The following is a 19,592-nucleotide window of genomic DNA, read 5'->3' on the forward strand; positions in this document are numbered from 1 at the left end:
ATCAATTAGCCTGACCCATAGACACATCAACTGGTCTATTATTATTATTCGTTTGGATAAGCTTAAAAAGCACTTTTGCCCTGTAAGGTTACAAAATGAACTTTACCTTGTAAAACAATTATTTTAAGAGGTACCAGAGCTGAAGTCAATATATAACTTAAAGGCTACATTACTACAGTCCTCAGTAATACTAAAATATCTCTCCGAGCTGGTTAGTGGGATGGGGTGAAATGTAAATATAAGTTAAAAATTCAACGTAACTTGAAAATAAAATAAAAAATAAAAAGATAAATTTCCTACGAAAACTTGCTCATGTCATGGTGTCCCTAAAATGTTTTGGACATTATTACAGAAGTATCAACACCAACGCAAAGAAGATGGAAAAGAAGAGAGATTGATTGGTTCTTCCCTGCCTCTATATCCTCCTCTTTCTTCTATGGCTCTCCAAATTAACTTAAATGTACAACTAGAATCAAAGGATTCTCATCTAAAGATTTATCTCATAATAATGGGAAAATAAACTAGCCAAGAGTCTGTAATGAAGTCTAGTATTTTGGAACAAATTGGAGATGGCAAATTGCTTATTTGGATTCAATTACAAAAGAATCATTCTTACACTAAGGAATGCAGTAGTTTTAACTAACATTACGTGTCAGACACTTTATATGATAAGGCAGCTTCATTTCTTCGCGCCTCTTAGTATACAGAGAAATTGGTACAAATGAATCATCTATAGCCTCCAATCAAACAGCAATTCGTTTGCTTCCCATTGAGTTGCCTCTAATTCTTCTTTGAACAAAACAAAGAAATCCTAAAATAAGGATCAACACAAGATAGACTTCCAAGTGAGCACCCCAAAGGAACTCAACAAAATCAAGTTTGCATTTATTGCTGCAGTTGCAATCGTATATGTTTTGTAAAACAGCCCCTTTGACTGCAACTTCTGGATCAAGAATAAAATCCACTGTCGCAGGTCCTTCATCTAACCAAATAGATGTATTCTTTGATTTGTAGCCAGGCATGGAGGCCATAACTGCAGTTAAGATCGAGAAATTAGAAAGCAGTAAACTCGAATGAAATTCTCCCAGAATAGAATGGAATATAGTTGCCCAAATATTTGATGAAAAATAGACATTATGCATGAATACAACACCTAAACTGAGCCCCGTGTAATTTATCTTCCCTTAGCCCTCAATTTCATATGAAATAAATGTCTCTCATTCTCTTATTGAACGTGAAAGAGATTAAAAGAAAAACAGTTGACAGTTTGGTAATTGGTTTGTGTTAGTCGAAGTTACAGGTCAATTAACCCGACACAATTTAAGACTGACCCATTAGCTCACTAGACCAAGGGCAAAACCCCTTTGACATTTTCCTTTGTGGCCCTACCATCATTAGCCTCTCACCCCCTTTGTCGGTGTCCATGGTTGTTTTTCTATCCCTCATTGTTGTTTTGTTGATCCCCCACTGTCGTTCACCCACTTCAACGCATCCCTGTCAAAGCTTGGAACATCTCTATCAATGTTTTGCTGTTTTAACGTTTTCCATTCTCCATTCCCAAAGTTACACCAGCAAAGTTGGCGTACTGGCTTTCCACCCTCATACCTCACAATAATAAAGCTGGTAGAATGTTGGTTTTCCACTCCATACCCAAGGAAGCTGTCGAAGTTTGTCTTTACTAATAATTAGCCTACGCTCAATATGTGAGACCCAATCCCAACACATCCCAATTCTCTCTGGGATAAAATGAGTCTAGTTCAGACTAACAATGTGCCTTGCATTGCGATCAAATCAATTTTCAGGTCCAGCCTTAGCTTGGCCTGGATTGGTCCATGCACCGTCTGTTTATTTGTTTAAACCTACTGAATTTCCTAAATCCCTTCATATATTATTGCTTGCTTACTAGAAGATTACCAAAGGAGATAACAGGATGCAGTTAGAATGGCAGAGCAGGACTTCAATTAATAAGACGAATAAAATTAATATAATGTAAACACTATTAATTACATAATCCCATAAATAGAACAAAAAGAAGCCCTCTGAAATGGCAAAAAATACAAACATTCTATGCACCAAGGAGTACAACTATACGAATGTTGAGACAAGTCTTGGACTAAGAAATTAGTTTAGACTTTTTTCTTCATGACCCAAGCAGGGTACTTATTTTAGTGCCCCCAGATATAAGGGCATAAATGTCAATTCAATCATTAAAGCGCTGGCATAAGTAGACGTTCAGGATCATCTTATGCGGAAGAGCTTTTTTAACAAACACAATTGCATTCTTCTAATTCTCTCAACCATTTCACTTCCCTATTTCTGAACACTGTATAATTGAAATTTGACTATTTCTAGCCTCCATCCAGAAATATAATCATTTTCTTTCTTGCGAATCATGCATTCTGAATTGACATAAATAAGATTTATTTCTCATTTGCAGTTTAGTTCGCTGTAAGAGAATAAGTTCAAGGCTACACCCTAAAATATTAATTTATTATATTGTATTCAATATAATATTCAGCCAAACGAACAGCCAATTGTCTTATTGTTTAACTTCCATAGTAGACCCTACCAATAAATTGAAATTTGATTCAAACAACTTCTGACCCCACCTAGACAGCTTCAATCACACTAAAATACATCATATCTCAGGAATGTCAATAAATATTTTGTCAAGCATCATTTTAACCAAAATATTTCAAAATTCAACAAAATACCTTCATATCTTTCTCTAGGAACAAGTAACCGATGGTAGTTGCCAAAACGTTTTCCAGCTCTGACCTGTTAGTTACGAATCAGCAGACCCGAAACATATTAAATCAAGCAAGGTCTGTGAAGTCACGTGAAAATGTGAAATACGGAGATAGTATCTTGCAAGTGTTTATCCAAGCAGAGGACGTCTGGACCATAAGCTAATCAAAACAAATATGTGCAAGAAATGCACTTCCAAACATGAGGCTGACTGTCATAACTTCAAGGGAAAACAAGCATCCATGAGTTTAAAAAACAATTAACCAAAAGTTCAAACATACTGTGTAATTGATTCCCTTGATTGTTACAGACCCGGGCAATGGCCTTCCATCAACTGAAGAAAAAATTCTTCCATGCACCCCTGTCTACAGAGCAGAAGATAATTAACTAATTAAATGAATCGTCTGAGACCAACAGCATATAAAGTATACAAATTACAAGATTATCCAACTATCAACAAATCAAGAAATTATTTGACGCTATGTCCGGCCCTCACCTAATGGTTTAAACTAATCGAATGTGTGATTCTTTAAAGTAGTACTCGAGGATCTTTGAACAAGTTATCAAAAATCCAATTCCCTGTATTACATTTTTCTAAACATTGTTTCTAATATCCGAGCTTTTCCTGGTTCCAATCCAAGGGATTCTAATACGAAGAGGTGCATCATAACTATAAATGAACTTTTACATTTTTCCTTCAACTTCTAGATAAAGGGACCCTAAAAGATCTACGGCACAATAAAAAGACTGAAATATTCTCCATTTCCAACTTGTAGCCCAATATGGTTTCAAACGTGAGCATACTTTGGCTTATTTCCAACCAGATTATTTCACAAGCTTTCTTTTACATCTGTGCAAACTGAAGGGGAAAGAGTGATAAGTTGGAAGCAAACACAAGCGTTGTTAAAGGCTATTAAGTAATTAGCACACATTCAGGAACAATTACTTGGAAAGTACTTTGGTGTACTCAAGTCCCTTCTAAAGTTTCTGATCTCTTAATTGCATAATCCCTTGGTTTTACTGATTTTATTGTGGTTGATCTCACTTATCTCATCAAAAGAGGCTTGTCAGTCATGATGATATCGTCCATGAAGCAAGGGGGAATGACTTGGGCCCCAAAAGATCATTACAATTGAGTCTCACAATATTTTTGAAAAATGCGTTGAAATACCAATTCAAACAATTGCAAATATGGGAATTTCAGTTGCAAACAAGTCATTTAAGTCTCGTAAGTGACTCCCAGTGATTTAAAACTGAAACTCCCATATGAGCAATTGTTTGAATTGATATTCGTAATTTACCTTTCAGCAGGATTTTTTGGGACCTGACTGTAACTAAGTAAAATTTTTGGGACCTAACTGTCATTTTCTCAAAAAAAACAATACACCAATAGTTACTGCATTGAGGCATGTCAAGGGATTCACAGAAACTGATGTTTACCTTTGCACTCTTCATCAAACATGCCTAAACTGAAATGATCTTTGGGATTTCCTATTGGTATGGAATATGTTGGAATGGCATATCCATTGGTCGATGGTATGTGGTATATCTAAAGAGTTGATTGTGACCAAAGTATAATGTCATCATGCAACGCATGCCGCTGACCCTTTTTTTTTTTGTGATGAAAATGCAGCTGACCTTATTTCATAAGATTTCTTGTTGTATTTCCATATTGGAATGGGCAGAGCCATAGGCCCATGTTACATTGTTATTCTTTTGTTTATTTTTTCAAATTTTTCTCAGCTCTGGTTTACTCTACTAAAGAGTTTGGCTGCTTACATTGGAATCAAAATTAGGAATTCTTTCACTTGATTAGTTACGTGATTTAGGGCAGAATAGTCAACCTGTGAATAAAAGTATCCTAAAAGGCTTCCGTACTCTGTTTTTTGATAAATGAATTGAAATATTGAATCTTATTCTGGGAAAATTTCTCAGAATATGTACTAAGCTAGGTGTAATTGGCTTTGCTGCAAATTTCCTTGTGTTTGGAGTGGATGCTCAAACACGATAGCCATATTTCTAACTATAAGATGAGATTTTTAGTTCCTTTGAGGAGAATCGTCCTGCAATTATTGTTTCATTCTGACGGATAGTGGTAGAGAGAAAGAGGTGAGAAGAGAGAGAAGGGAAGAAGGAAGAGGGAAGAGAAAGGCAGAGAGAGAATGAAAGAGATAGCTCAATAGTGCACTGAATATTACTCACAAAAACATAGCTTCTGATAGAAAGTCAACTACCTTGTGACTACATAACAACCTTAACTACCTTATACATGTTAATCACAAATGATACATCACACTCCATGCACTAAGTCCTTTGCTGCTCAGGGATGGTTCTTGGAAGTTTTACATGGTTCAATTTCATATTGCAATTTTCTGTTTTTCTGTTTCTTGGTTTGCACATTTACATGTTATCATTCTGGATCTTCCCTGAGCACAAAGGTGAGTTCTCTTTAATGGAATGGATTATAATGATCGATAATAAAAGATCAAAAATTAATTTTCAGGAACTATTCAAGGGTCTTCTTTAAGATTCTAAATAAAAGCAAATGAAAATGACATGGAACTAGAATATTAATTTCTATGTTTTGGGGTAAAGAGGTATCAACAGAAATAGCTTACCTTCACAAGACTTGCAACAAGATTAAGCATGCTCATTTTGTTGTACTTCCAGATAACAGGAAGCTGAAAATTAAACAACAAAAAGGTAATAACTCCTACAAAAAATCACCAATAACATGTAGATTATTTGCCCCAGTATCTCAAGTCACTTTACTTCTGGCCAAGAGGAAGCATGAAAATGAAATAATATAAATGAAGATGATGATCGAAATTTAGTTTGAATTGAAAATTGCAGTTTTAGTTTGTGTTATGCTTTTATTGATAACTTGTTATTGACATCTATTTTAAGTTTGAAATACTTGCTTAAAACTCATCTTTTTTTATGTTGTTCATTTTTGTCCTAATTGTTGAATACATACACACATACACACATCCCTTTTTTTTTTTTTTAAATTAAGTGAACATGCACACATCCTAAAACTTTAAAAATTGTTGTCGTATCACAAATATCATATTGTGTCCTACATGATACATGTATTCATATCAGTAAGTCCTTTTTTTCGGCCAATCTCTTATCAATACTTCCTAGATGCAAATGATTTTTTGGCTAATTTTTTGAGGCTACTAGCCTACTTCCTCTTTATATTAAAGCTTCTTTTTTGAAGAAATTTCATAGTAAAATTCTTCAAAAACCATCCAATCCCATAGCAGCTCAATGGATATCAAAGTGACAAGAAAATACAGGGGTGGCACCAGAAGAGAAAAGCATTACACTATAAAACTATCGTAAGTGTTATTCATATTAAGTAACAATTTCTTCAGATGTAATAATTCCATAAATTGAACTTAAATGAAGTTTTAGATTTCCAAAGGGGTTTTGCAAATAGTAAATGATAGCATTAGTTGGAGATGTACCAACAGCTCAGCATGTTTTATGAACTATGTTTAGCCCATGGAAGGGTCCTCACTTTCGCTGACATAGGTACATTTTTTTTATATTAGCCTATGGATGGATCTAGGGGAATATTGGGCCTGAGACGTTAGCCCAATATTATTGTAGAAAGAAAAGGACATGAAGAATCTAATGATTCTGAAGTTGTACTTTATTCGAATAGAATGGCAGACTTAAATAGATACAATTCCCTCAATGAATGAGGAGATTAGGCCGGGATTTTAGGGATTAGGCAAGATACTAGGATCAGGCCGAGATTCTAGGAGTCTAAATCAAATCCTAAGATATATCAGGAAAGGAATCATGATCTCTCTAATAAACAGAAATTTAAAAGAAAGAATCACACAGATTTGCACACATCTGCATGGCCCAAGGCCCAATAGAGACTGAATAGCCAACACTCCCCCTCAAGCTGGAATGTAGATATCAAACATTCCCAGCTTGTCTCTAAATTTTTCGAACTTGCCTCGATCTAGTGGCTTTGTAAGGACATCAGCAACTTGTGACCCAGAATTTATATGAGATAGGTCAATGATTTTTGATTCAATCTTCTCCTTTATAAAATGCCGATCAATGTCAACATGCTTTGTTTTGTTCTATCGTGGTGCACAGGGTTATGAACCATTTGTAGTGCTGACATGCTATCACACCATAACTTAATTGGGATATTAACACTGATTCTGATTTCTTTTAGGACACGTATGATCCATATTCCTTCACAAACACCATTAGCTAGTGCCCTTAACTCAGCTTCTGCACTGCTTCTAGAAACCACAGTTTGCTTTTTGCTCCTCCAAGTTACCAAATTACCCCAAACAAATGTAAAGTACCCCCCTGTTGACCTTCTATCAACAAGAGATCTTCCATGGTCTGCATCTGTATATACTATTATGTCTTTTGACTCTCCCTTTTTGAAGAAAACCCCTCTTCCAGGTGTCATTTTCAAGTATCTAAGGATAGTATATATTGCTTCCATGTGTTGTTCTTGTGGTTGTGAAGAGAATTGACTAACCACTCCCACTGCATAGCTAATATCTGGTCTTGTATGTGATAGGTAGATAAGTTTTCCTACCAATCGTTTGTACCTTTCTGCATCAACTGGTACACCATCTGTTTTGTATTCGAGGTTGACCGAGGGATCCATAGGTGTTGATGATGGTTTAGCTCCCAACATGCCAGTTTCTTTAAGTAGGTCTAGCGTGTACTTTCTTTGTGACATTGAGATCCCTTTGTTTGATCTGGCAATCTCCATTCCAAGAAAATACCTTAGACTCCCCAAGTCTTTCACCTCAAATTCTGCTGCCAAAATCTTCTTTAATCTTGCTATTTCGTTGCTGTCATTTCCGGTTATAACAATGTCATCTACGTACACAATTAGGATAGACACCTTTCTTTCTGAATGTCGGACAAATAATGTATGATCTGATTGGCACTGCATATAACCAGATTTCTTCACTACCTTCGTGAATTTTTCGAACCATGCCCTTGGAGACTGTTTGAGACCATAAAGGGATTTATACAGTCTGCATGCAGCTTTCAGATTTCCATGTTCTGCTAGTCCCTCAGGAATTCTCATATACACTTCTTCCTCGAGATCCCCATTTAGAAAAGCATTCTTAACATCAAGTTGGTGAAGGGGCCAATCAAGGTTGGCTGCTAAGGACAACAGTATCCTTATAGTGTTTAGTTTCGCCACTGGTGCAAATGTTTCTTGATAATCAATCCCTTCTGTTTGAGAAAAACCTTTAGCCACTAGTCGAGCTTTAAACTTGCTTATAGACCCATCTGGATTATATTTAATAGTGAAGACCCATTTGCACCCCACTGCCTTCTTTCCATGTGGGAGGCTGACAATCTTCCAAGTCTGATTTTTATCAAGTGCTTGCAGCTCCTCATCTATAGCTGCCTTCCACTTAGGATCCTTGGCAGCTTCATCAAAAGTTCTGGGAATTTGGTCCCTGTCAATGCTAGTAACAAAAGTCCTCATGCATGGTGATAGCTTATCATAGGATACAAAATGGCTGATAGGGTGTTGAGTACACTTCCTTACCCCTTTTCTAAGTGCAATGGGCCATCCAAGATCCTCAGGTTGGGTTGATTCTTGGCTTTGCCCAGAACCCGAAGAACCTCTACTGTTTGCCTCATGCTCCTTATCAGAATCTGCATCTGTTTGGTCATCATCACTGTCCTGTACTGCATTGTTAGGCATCATGCTAGGGTTAAGTGTATTCAGGTTGGTTTCAGGTGGATCAGAACTAGTGTTAAAGTCTGGTACAAAATGCTGTTGAGGATCAGGTACAGGTGTAGGAGGTGCTGTTAGGGGCATTCCAGGTTCTGTTGTGGGTGTGTCAGGTGTAGAAACTTCTGGTTCTGGTGTGGAAGTGTCTGTTTCTAGTGTGGCAGCACTGGTAGGTATGGTAGGTTGGGTGTGTTGTGGGTGTAAAAGCTCCCATTCTCTGAAATTCTCCCCCTGAATGGGAGATTTTGGATAGTAGGCTTGGGTCTCATCAAATTGAACATCCATAGTGACAAAGAACTTACGTAGGGATGGAGAGTAGCATTTATACCCCTGTTGGGTAGAAGAATAGCCTAAAAAGATGCACTTTAGGGCTCTTGGGTCAAGTTTACTGCCATGGTTGTGATAAATATATGCTACACATCCAAAAACTCGCAGGGGAAGGTCACGGGTAAGGGAGTTAGAGGGATAGGTTTTGGTGAGAAGGTTTACTGGCGTTTGGAAATCAAGGGTTTTGGATGGGAGTCGGTTGATCAAGTGAACGGCAGTAAGGAGAGCTTCTCCCCAATACTGTTTAGGGACATTATGTGTAAACATAAGAGATCTGGTAACCTCTAATAAGTGACGGTTCTTGCGTTCAGCAGTCCCATTCTGTTGTGGGGTGTCAACACAGCTAGTTTGATGAATAATCCCATGTTCCTGAAGGTATTTTTGTAGGGTTTGGCACATGTACTCTCGTCCATTATCACTTCTCAGGGTAAGAATTTGGGTTTGAAACTGAGTTAGGATCATTTTGTGAAATTTGATGAAAGTAGCAGGTAGGTCAGATTTTTCTTTCATTAGGAATACCCAGGTAAGTCGTGTGTGATCATCAATGAATGTAACAAACCATTTAGCATGAGTGAGAGAAGGTAGGCGAGATGGCCCCCATATGTCACTGTGAATAAGATTAAAAGGCTTTGTGCATTGATGTGAGTGAGGTTTATAAGTTGCTTTGGTTTGTTTTGAGAGCTGACAGACTTCACACATGAAAGATAAATCATTCTTGTTTGAAAATTGAGGAAATAACTTGGACAAATAATGAAAATGAGGATGCCCTAGTCTATAATGCCATAACAAAGCATCTTTATTTTCTGAAGTAGCAGAAAAAACAGAGGAATGTGTCACAGACTTGATGATATTTCCTTTGTGTTGATTCTCTTGAACTTCCAAACAGTAGAGGTCTTCTAGGATCTTAGCTGTGCCAATCATCTTCCCTCGCTTCAGATCCTGAAAAACACATTGAGTAGCAGTGAAATGAACATCATAATTCTGATTTTGAGTAATAGTAATTACAGAAAGTAGACTGCATTTCAATCCAGGGTATAAAAGACATTATGCAGAATTATTTCTGGGGTTATATATGCGATTCCAAGGCCCTCAACCTTTAAGGCTTTACCATCAGCCACTTTAACATAGATATTTATGGGACATGGTCTTATTTCAGTCAAAAGTTCTTTGTTCCCAGTCATATGATCTGTTGCACCTGAATCCACAATCCAGAGTCTTGAATGATGTATGTCAGCTTTTAGTGCTAATATGGTTTTACTTGTGTGGGCAACATAACCTGCAGCAAGGGTTGTTTCCTGGGCATCATGTTTTTCCAGGAATTTTCTGACTAGATTCAGTTCTTCTTTGCTGAATTCTGGTTCTTTCTTGTTATCAGTTTTTCCAACAAAGCCTCGGCCATCCTGTCTCCCTTTTTTCAAAGGTTTCCCATGTAGTTTCCAACACACCTCTCTAGTGTGGCCTCTTTTTCTGCAATGGTCGCACCATTTGCTCTGTTTTCTGGAGTCATCTTGGGGACCCCCTTTTGACATAAGGGCATTCAGTTGACTTGGTTCATTCCTCAATTCGGTGGAAGTAAGTCTTTTTCTGCTTTTTTCATTCCTAACAGTGAAGAATACTTCCCTTAGAGGTGGCAATGTGCTAAGTCCCATTATTCTTCCTCGGACTTCTTCAAAGCTGTCATCCAATCCGAGTAGGAACTTAAAGACCCTTTTCTCTTCTTTTATCTTTGCATAGAGAGCTGCATCTCCAGTACACTTCCAATCATAAGATTCATACATGTCCAGCTGTTGCCATTGAATGACTAGGTCAGTGTAGTACTGGGTTATAGAAAGACTTCCCTTTTTGAAATCATGAAGAAATCTTTCTATTTCTAGAATGGCAGCTTTGTTCTTCAGTGCAGCGAACATGTCCCTTGCAGCGTCCCAGACCTCTTTTGCAGTCTGGAAAAATGTGAAGTGAGCACTGATTTCAGTTGTCATGGAGTTTATCAGCCAAGCTTGCACCATGGAATTTTCAGCTTCCCAAGTAGGATACTTTTCATCACCTTCGGCTGGTTTCTGGACAGAACCAATCAAGTATCCATATCTGCCTTTGCCCATAATATATAACCGAACACTAGATGACCATTGCATATAATTTTCACCGTTGAGCCGATGAATTGTGATAGATGTAGGGCTTGACTCGATCAGGTTTTGGTGGCTGGTAGAACCAGTTGCTGTTGCCATCAATCCGATCGAATTCTGGTGGCTGGTAGAACCAGTCGCTGTTGTCATTGGCCTTGATTGGCTGTTTACGGAAACCCTAGGGTTGTTTTGGCCATCATTGTTGAAGCCCATTCCAAACCGGATCATCTCTGCTCTGATACCATGAAGAATCTAATGATTCTGAAGTTGTACTTTATTCGAATAGAATGGCAGACTTAAATAGATACAATTCCCTCAATGAATGAGGAGATTAGGCCGGGATTTTAGGGATTAGGCAAGATACTAGGATCAGGCCGAGATTCTAGGAGTCTAAATCAAATCCTAAGATATATCAGGAAAGGAATCATGATCTCTCTAATAAACAGAAATTTAAAAGAAAGAATCACACAGATTTGCACACATCTGCATGGCCCAAGGCCCAATAGAGACTGAATAGCCAACAGGACAAATAAGAGAGATGAGTTGGCATAGAAAGGAGAAACCAGACTAAAGAATTCTCACATATACTGGTAGTGCGGGTATGTGTGGGGAGTATGGAAAAACTGTGAGAAGAGACCAGCCACGCAGGGTGAGGCCCGAGAGGTTTCATTGTGTCTCTTGTTTTCCTTTGCTCTATTTTACAGTGAGTGGGCTGCTAAGCTGTGTATGCTGGTTCTAGTATTTAACTCTCCCACCGAGATTGAAGGCTAATCAGTGATTTTGCTTCTGCTTAATATTATCACAGCTTATATTAATATATTTAGGTCAGATTTCCATCACATATACTTTTAAATTTTAAGAGCACTAAAAGGAAAAGTCTGAATTCACCTCAGCTGCCTTAGGCCATTTGTTGTCGCTAACTTCCAAGGTCAATTCAAAACAGCCAGCATGGATATAGTTCCAGTCTTGCATGCCTCCATATATGGGGTACCTGCAGTTAGTGTCTTCTGTAATAATCGATGAACTAGGAAAACAATGAAGTGAATCAATAATGAATTTCAAGCATTATTTCAGATTCCATACCAAGCTGCCCCATTTGTGATTCCCTCTGGAAATTCTGTGCTTGCAGACATGTTGTAGTGAGAATGACTATATATGCTTGCCATGAATCGAAATGTATCATCATCTGGACATCCATAATAATTTGTCCTGTATTTATGTGTTTAAAAAGTAAAACTCAATATGAGATGGGTAGATTAGAAGGAGCCCCATCAAACATCCCTGCAAAAACACATACTGCAAAGAGTCCCCATTTGTTTCACAATGCCCTACAACCACTTCCAATTTTGAGCAGGCTATTGGCATTTTACACATTATTGGATATGCACCCCCAGCTCAGAGTTTCTTTTCACAAACATCATGGACTTTAGTAAGGCTAAGGAGGGAAAGGATTTCTAGCAGTGTGTTGTCTATGTTGTTCTCTATATTATGGGCAGGAGCAAATTGGTCTTGTCTTTGATATTTTCTCAAATAGACTTGTTTTCAGACGCATTGCATGGGATATAAGAAATGAATCAAACTGTTCATGGATTGTGAATAATGAGACTTGTTATAGATTTTAATATTCAATAATACACATCCATCTTGGAGCTGTTACGTGATATTACTGTTTTTAAGGCCCCTCCTAGTAGTCTGACAACTCTGACCCCACTGTTTTTAAGGGCTCTCTTGCTGTTAGCCCCATGTTTTCTATTAAGGAGCCTTCCAAACAAATATGTAGCACTGTCAAAATAGACCTAGACAGGCCAGAAAAGCCCATTTTTAAATAGACCAACAATCCTTCCCTAACTCATGCTGGTTTGCAGTTAAACCAATAAGATCAGTTGTATTTTGTGCACTAAACAGACCACAAATCAACGAAAGTTCATCACACATTTCCATTCAACAGCAAATCTTTAAAACCACAATCTATAAATATAAAATTTTAATTGATCTCAAATTCACAAATATCTATGCACATCAGCACACAGTCATCCATACGCATTTTTTGCAGAAGTGTAATGTGCATGTGCACAAGTGTATGTGTGTCCTAATGCATAAAATTCAAAGCAAACAGAACAAGTGCATAATAAAATATCATAAAAAGCTTTTAGGAAAATAAAATTGTTTCCCACCTTTTATCTTGGGTGCCATCCCAAGGGTAATTTGCAACAAGTGCACCCTGAGTTTGAAAGAAAAATCTCATCAGTTCATGTCTACTGCATCTAAATACAACATCCATTAAGACAAAGTCGGCAGCAAGTCAGAATCAATATCAAGCCAATGGGAAAATTTACTCAAGCCCATATAAATATAATCCAATTTGTGCATTAAGTTTCTTCTAAAGCAGAAGATAGATAGAGAGAAAGCAAGAATTTCTGAAGTTGAAGATAGCCAGTATTTAACATAATAGATAAAAGGAGTAGCCCAGCATGTTAAGCAAAAAGTTCATGGCAATACAGCACAAAAATAATAAGAAATTTAAGATAAACAATATTTGCATACTGAAAATATATTACCCCATGCAGAGTGGCAGATGCTGTGAATTTTATTTCTCTCAACCAATTCATAATGGCTCTTGCTTCAGGTTGGCGTGCATCTTCATTTTCATTGATGGGAAAGAACTGTAGTTTCATGCCAAAAGGACATTCCAATTAATAAACAACAGGTCCCATGCAAAATACAGTGATAGCAAAGGGGAAAACCAGCAATTGATTTCAATCCATTAACCCTCAAAAATTCATAGCGGTTCTTACATAGAATTTGCCCACCTAATGATTGAAAATCACGGAATATTAACTAGCAACAGATATTCACATTACAAGTCTAAACTGAAACTTGAAAAAGAAAAAGAATAAGAAAGAATTTTCACCAGAAAACATAATAAAAGCCAGCAGATAATCCATCATTAAATTAACCATAAATTCTATTAACCACGTGATTTTTAACAAAAACAGAAAATGATTGTTTGTTTTAGCATCATATTTAGGAAGCCATTATTCAAGCAATAAATGTAATGCACTCCAAGAACCCATTTTCTTGGGTAACTTCCACTATGTTACCATGATGTTAATACATCATGCTCAACTTGAACGAACTAAGTTGTCCAAAACTCGTAGTTACTGAAAGGGGTATTGATTACTTCAATCCCATAGGGTCTTCTTCCAATCGCCTTTCTCATCAATCAATCTCTTAACCTTTAAGCTTGGATGACTACTCACAGGTTAGATATGGACAAATCTAGGTTGAAATAAAATTGAATCATGTAAAGGATGAAATGATTTTAAAATAAAAACCCAAACTCATCCTGATAAAGAACTTGAGACAATCATTTAAAAGGGAAGAAAGGTATAAATAGCAAAATGAAATTTACCTGGTCAGGAAAATCTCTGTTGAGATCAATATCATTTGCATTATTACGTCTTCTCAAACTAAAGCCATCAGGATTCAAAGATGGAAGCATATGAAGGTGAATGTTCTCCACAATCAATGTTGCCTGAAACATTTCAGTGTCAAACATTTAAAGAAGACAGGAAATTATACAAGTTTCAAGAACCCCCTCTCACAGAAGAGTAGGTGAAGTCAGCAAAGACAACAAAATAACAAGCCTATCCCATAGAATATAAAGGTAGGAAACATAAATTAAAAGCACAAGCATAATGCTCTAACCAAATGGATGACACCCCATAGAGGAGCATAGTGTAGCTTATGTTCCTTTCTCTTCCCAAAACGATGACTACCAATCGAATGAAAGTCTTTCTAAGTATTTTAGCAGACTATTGCCAATAAAAGTCAAAAAGATCATATTCCATGACTCAATCTTATCTCTTAATGCAGAAGGGAATTGTTGCTGGCTGCCAAACTACATGCATCAGATATTGTCTTGATATAAGATCTTGATAAATATGAGAGTCAAAACCAATTTGCAAGAACAAATGAAAGAATTTGTGCAAGGTAGACATACTAGAGCAAACAAGATAGAAAAAACAACGATATCACAGCCAACATTTTATTTTTAAAACAATGAAAAAGGCATAAGGACATTAAATACCAGCGGATCTTTTGGATAGTTATCACATAACCAATTTGCCAAAAACATAAGAAGCTCACGACCCACAGGCTCATCTCCATGTACGTTTCCAATATACTGCATTATTAGTAAATCAATCATAGAAATAAAAGATAACCAGAAAATAACATAAAACTATACAAATATGTCTAAATATGCCATCAAACAGACGCATTCAGACTTCAGAGATGGAAATTACAGCTATGTGACCCATGTATGTGTAAAGTCATCTACACTACTTAATTTTCTACGTGTATTACCTTGCCCTCATGAGTGGAACGTACCATCAAAAATGCAACTTAAGATAAATAAGCCAAAAAGAAGATAAAATATTTTTCAGAAATAAAAATATTTCTATTACAAAAAAATGCAAAAACCAACAAAATATAAACTAAGGTGACAGGCCTCTGGTGAAATAGAGGCTGTTGCAACTTGCAAATTGGAGATGCACACTTCAACAGTTGTTTCTATAGTAACCTTTGCATGATAATGTATCACTACACGTCCTACACTGACAAAGAGTAAGGTCATACAGGAAGCCTAATTCCCACATTGCACAGCATGGGATGCTCTAAGTAGTATCCAAGTGGGTAGGTTTTCCCGCTTCTAGCTTTCTAGAGTAGGTTCTCCATTCCTCAAGGGTGCATATAAATTGGTATCAAAGCTAAGTTGTTGATAATTTTAAAAAAGGCAACCTCCAAGGTGTTCTAGCTAGTGGAAGGTTAAGCATCAATAAGCAAAGTTTCACAAAGTGTAGTTGTCTAGACATCAACCCTCTAAAGAGATCCAATTGATGGAAAGTAAAGTAGTGCAAGATGCCTAAATCACACCGGGATACTCGCATCAGGTTTTCATGGTTTAGCTCTCTCGTCCCAATAACTGGCTTTCATGGAAATTTCCTATTCCACATTCCACTTGGGTATTAGGCATTCATAAGTAATTTATTATCACTATATTTCTATCATAAGACCATGTCAGAGTCCTAAATTATGAAAACCAGCAAAATTAGCCTCTAAAACAGTTAAGATTCAAATGACAGCTCCCTGTCTAGTACTCCCTTCCCCATACAAGTTAGATTCCTTCATGTATGAAGGAATTTCAGAAAATACTAGTATTTCATATAAGTTAATCTATTAAAAAAACTACTTCAACATGATGGTGGATCTTATAAGGGTTACATCTTCAAAAAGACATGATTTGTTGATTTATACTATAGAATTTGCAGGTTCATTTGGAATTGGAGATCATTCGACAAACTACCAGCTCTATAATTAACAAACGTCATAGGAACAACTAATACAAACAGCAAGTACTGTCAATTCTTACAGAACATCTATAGAGTTAATTTAAAGAAGGCAACTTATGAGGTTTGCAACGTAAGTGTGCTCATTCAAATTAGAAATATTTTGAAAAAATACTCATTCTTGGTTGAAAAAATTCATCTTGCCCCCTAGGTTGATTAGTGGGATGCAAATGGTTTCCATGGCCTAACATGCTCATTACAACTGCAGTATCCATACAACTACCATAAAACTTTATTAATTCTATGCAATTGTGTGAGTTCTTTCACCTAAATAATTTAAACCCTTTATCCATAAGTCCAGCCAGGTTCAGAAAACTTACGCATGCACATTACTAAGGTCTTGCAATTAGATGTTAAATTTTCTTCAAAATGTTACAATCTTGATTCCCCGTAACAAGAAAAAGGAAGCCATAGGGCATAGGAGACTTATAAAAATATTTGCCCTAATATACATATGGGATATGATTACGTGTCAACAACAACAACAAGCCTTTTCTCACTAGGTGGAGTTGGCTATATAGATCGCACCGAACAATTACTATTACATATGATCATTCTATTTTCTCCTCACTTTCAAAGATCTATAAGGAATGGTGAGATTAAAATGATTAGAAAAGTTGTTCCAAGATTCTATGTCTTCCTGTCAACATGTCATGTCCATACTATAGTAATTCCCTATGTCTCCTTGTTGGATTTTCTTGAACTATGTGTCAATACGTCTTAATATGAATTAAACCAAAAACAATGAAATGGCTGCTTCACTAATGCTGTACAACCACTCACCTTAAATGCAGGTTCAGCCTCTTCTTCGCCAGGGTTGTCAGAAATCTCTATCACCCACTACATGCAACGAATGTGATAAAAATCACTTACTACTAAGATTTTTAAGCGCCACTCACATCTTAAAAGATATTTAAGTCACGAATAAATTGCACATGAAAGGGTGAAAATGAAAAGAACAGGAGGAAAAGGGAAAAAGAAAATTACCAGGGGGACTCCATTCACACTCTTCCCAATACTGATAAAAAATCCCTCAAAGAGAGAAACAAATCACAAGTCAGTTTATCCATTGCCAAAATAACATGGGGAAAAAACTTATTGAGATCCGTTTATTCATGAAAGCTACTATTAATATACATCTTGTGGAAGTCATCCGGAGAAAAGTAATTTGGAGATGGATAATCAGTAAAGCACAGATGTGAGGAATCACCTGTATATTCTAGTAATGTTGCTGCACCTTCGTCCCAAATCCTTTATTGCCATCTCAAGGTCAGAATTGGTCATGTACCCGCGAGACGAGTCAAAAGCACTTCGGGAGATGGGAGAAACAGAATTGAAGTTAATGCACAACAGGGGAAAACAACCACCGTGTCATAGCTACTTAAGAAAAGTTCCATAGCGATTACCTTGTCTGACTCTGACTTTCATGGTCTTCAAACAAATGCCTTGCATGACTTGCACCACCACTAGTGTTTAAGCCTTATAATATGAAGATATAACAAAAGTTTAAAAAATAGATAGATAAATGCGCCAATTTTCTACATATAACTTTACTTCCTCGCGGAACTGATTCATCGTATCAGATTTCCTTGAGAAAGGAATCAGATTTCCCCGGTTCAGTGCTTATTAATAAATTTAGGGCTCCAAGTTCACAATTCTTTATCAATTCAAAACTTTCCTCGAAACCAAGAAGAATAATATAGAAGATGCTGAGATAAAGGTTACTATTCCAAGGAACTGAAGAGACAACGACCTGAATGGAGAGAGCTCCATAAACCACCCCTGGCAATACAATGGTGAGACAGAGATAAAATTGTAGAACAAAGAAGGAGAAGAGAGAAGAGTAGCTCCATAATCTACGACGACGATGAATTGCAGGCTCAAGCACCTGAAGTATGTTAACGTCTTCTTTGTCCTATGAAAGAATCGCTTTGTTGATCGCCGGCAACCCGCTGCCGCTTCCGTGCGCACGCAAGGAAATTGCACGTGGGTATAGGCGCAACGTTCTTTTCTTTGGGTTTTTTTTTTTTTCCCTGAAAAATTATAATAAGGTCCACTTTAAAAAATTAAGTACAAAAAAGCTCTTAAAATTATCAAATTAATCTGAAATCCTAAGAGATCTTATTACAAGAGATTCTATTTATTTAATTATGAAATTGTTCTTTTTTTTAAAATATGCATTAACAACTAAAAATGTAATCAATAACAACTTAAAGTATAACAATTAACAAATATCGTGACAGATATTAACAATTTATGCATTACATATTTGTTATGCGTTGAAAAAATATGTTGTTAATACCTATCGTAATAGTTGTTAATCATTACACCTTAAGTTGTCAACGACTACTCTTTCAATTATCAATGTATAATTAGAAATAAATAAATAAGAGCAATTCGGTAATTAAATAAATAAAATCTCTTACAATAAAATCCTTTGAAACTTCAAACTAACTTAATAATTTTAAGGGACATTTTTGTATTTTAGGTAGAACCTTATTACAATTTCCCCTTTTTTTCCCCATCAAGTGCCCCTTACCAAACAAATCTTTTTGGAAAAACCTGAGTTAAAAAAAAAACTAGATCGGACCAACTAGTTCAAACTAGAAACTAATGAATTGCCCTTGGGTCTGATCTGGTGTAGTGTGTAAACCGCCCTCGATTAGCACGTAATAACTTGGGCATAAACTGCTTAAACTGAGAAAAAACTAGGAAACCTATTGGGTTAGGCTGGTCGCCGGTTGTTTTCTTACCTTCTTTCACGCCCTTGCCATTCGTCGGAGAAGCTTGTGCTCTGCCTCTACCCACGAAAGATGGGAAGGAAATGAGGAAGATAAGAGGGAGAGAGATGGATGAGGCGTATACGTAGAGAGAAAGTGAGGGAAAAAGAGAAATAAGAAGGGGAAAATGAGGTCTGATGATACATGTTCAAGGAAGAAATTAATGAGACAATATCAGCTATGTTCAGTAAAACAGAAAACAAAACAAAAAACTGATGAGAATGGTTAGCAGTGTTCACGAGCTGGGATGGGACCGAGACAGGCCCGTCCTCTCCCTTTTTTAAAAAAAAATATAATTTTTCATATGAATTTTTTTATGTTATAATGCTTATTTTTTATTGGGCTTTTAAAGATAAAAACATTATAAAAAATATTATGTAGAAAGCTCAATTATATAGTATAAAAAAGGTGTAAAAATAATACTAAAAAAATACAGTAAAAGAAACACCATATA

At 36.5% G+C, this 19,592-nt stretch overlaps 1 protein-coding gene across 5 annotated transcripts; it reads right to left on the minus strand.

The window, feature by feature from the left end:
• Positions 1–700: 700 nt before the first annotated feature.
• LOC114755273 (carboxypeptidase SOL1) lies at positions 701–18,265 on the minus strand. 5 transcript variants are annotated; one of them, XM_028944141.1, is made up of 16 exons: positions 18,247–18,261; positions 18,112–18,140; positions 17,765–17,837; positions 17,569–17,667; positions 17,346–17,376; positions 17,142–17,198; positions 15,038–15,133; positions 14,360–14,482; positions 13,506–13,610; positions 13,122–13,168; positions 12,031–12,156; positions 11,836–11,938; positions 5,367–5,429; positions 3,030–3,113; positions 2,715–2,778; positions 701–1,033 (listed from the first exon to the last, which is right to left on the minus strand). In XM_028944141.1, exons 4-16 carry the CDS (start codon positions 17,640–17,642, stop codon positions 744–746), a joined length of 1,263 nt encoding a protein of 420 aa, XP_028799974.1. In that variant the 5' UTR covers positions 17,643–17,667; positions 17,765–17,837; positions 18,112–18,140; positions 18,247–18,261; the 3' UTR covers positions 701–743. The 5 variants fall into 5 exon arrangements, 4 of the variants coding, with proteins under 4 accessions (XP_028799974.1, XP_028799972.1, XP_028799970.1 ...); XM_028944139.1 differs by lacking the exon at positions 18,112–18,140 and having other exon boundaries at positions 18,247–18,265; XM_028944137.1 differs by lacking the exon at positions 18,247–18,261 and having other exon boundaries at positions 18,112–18,236.
• Positions 18,266–19,592: the final 1,327 nt, after the last annotated feature.

This window comes from Neltuma alba, unplaced genomic scaffold (genome assembly GCF_004799145.2).
Source record: "Neltuma alba isolate B1F8T4 unplaced genomic scaffold, ASM479914v2 tig00010245_pilon, whole genome shotgun sequence".
Taxonomy (NCBI): domain Eukaryota; kingdom Viridiplantae; phylum Streptophyta; class Magnoliopsida; order Fabales; family Fabaceae; genus Neltuma; species Neltuma alba.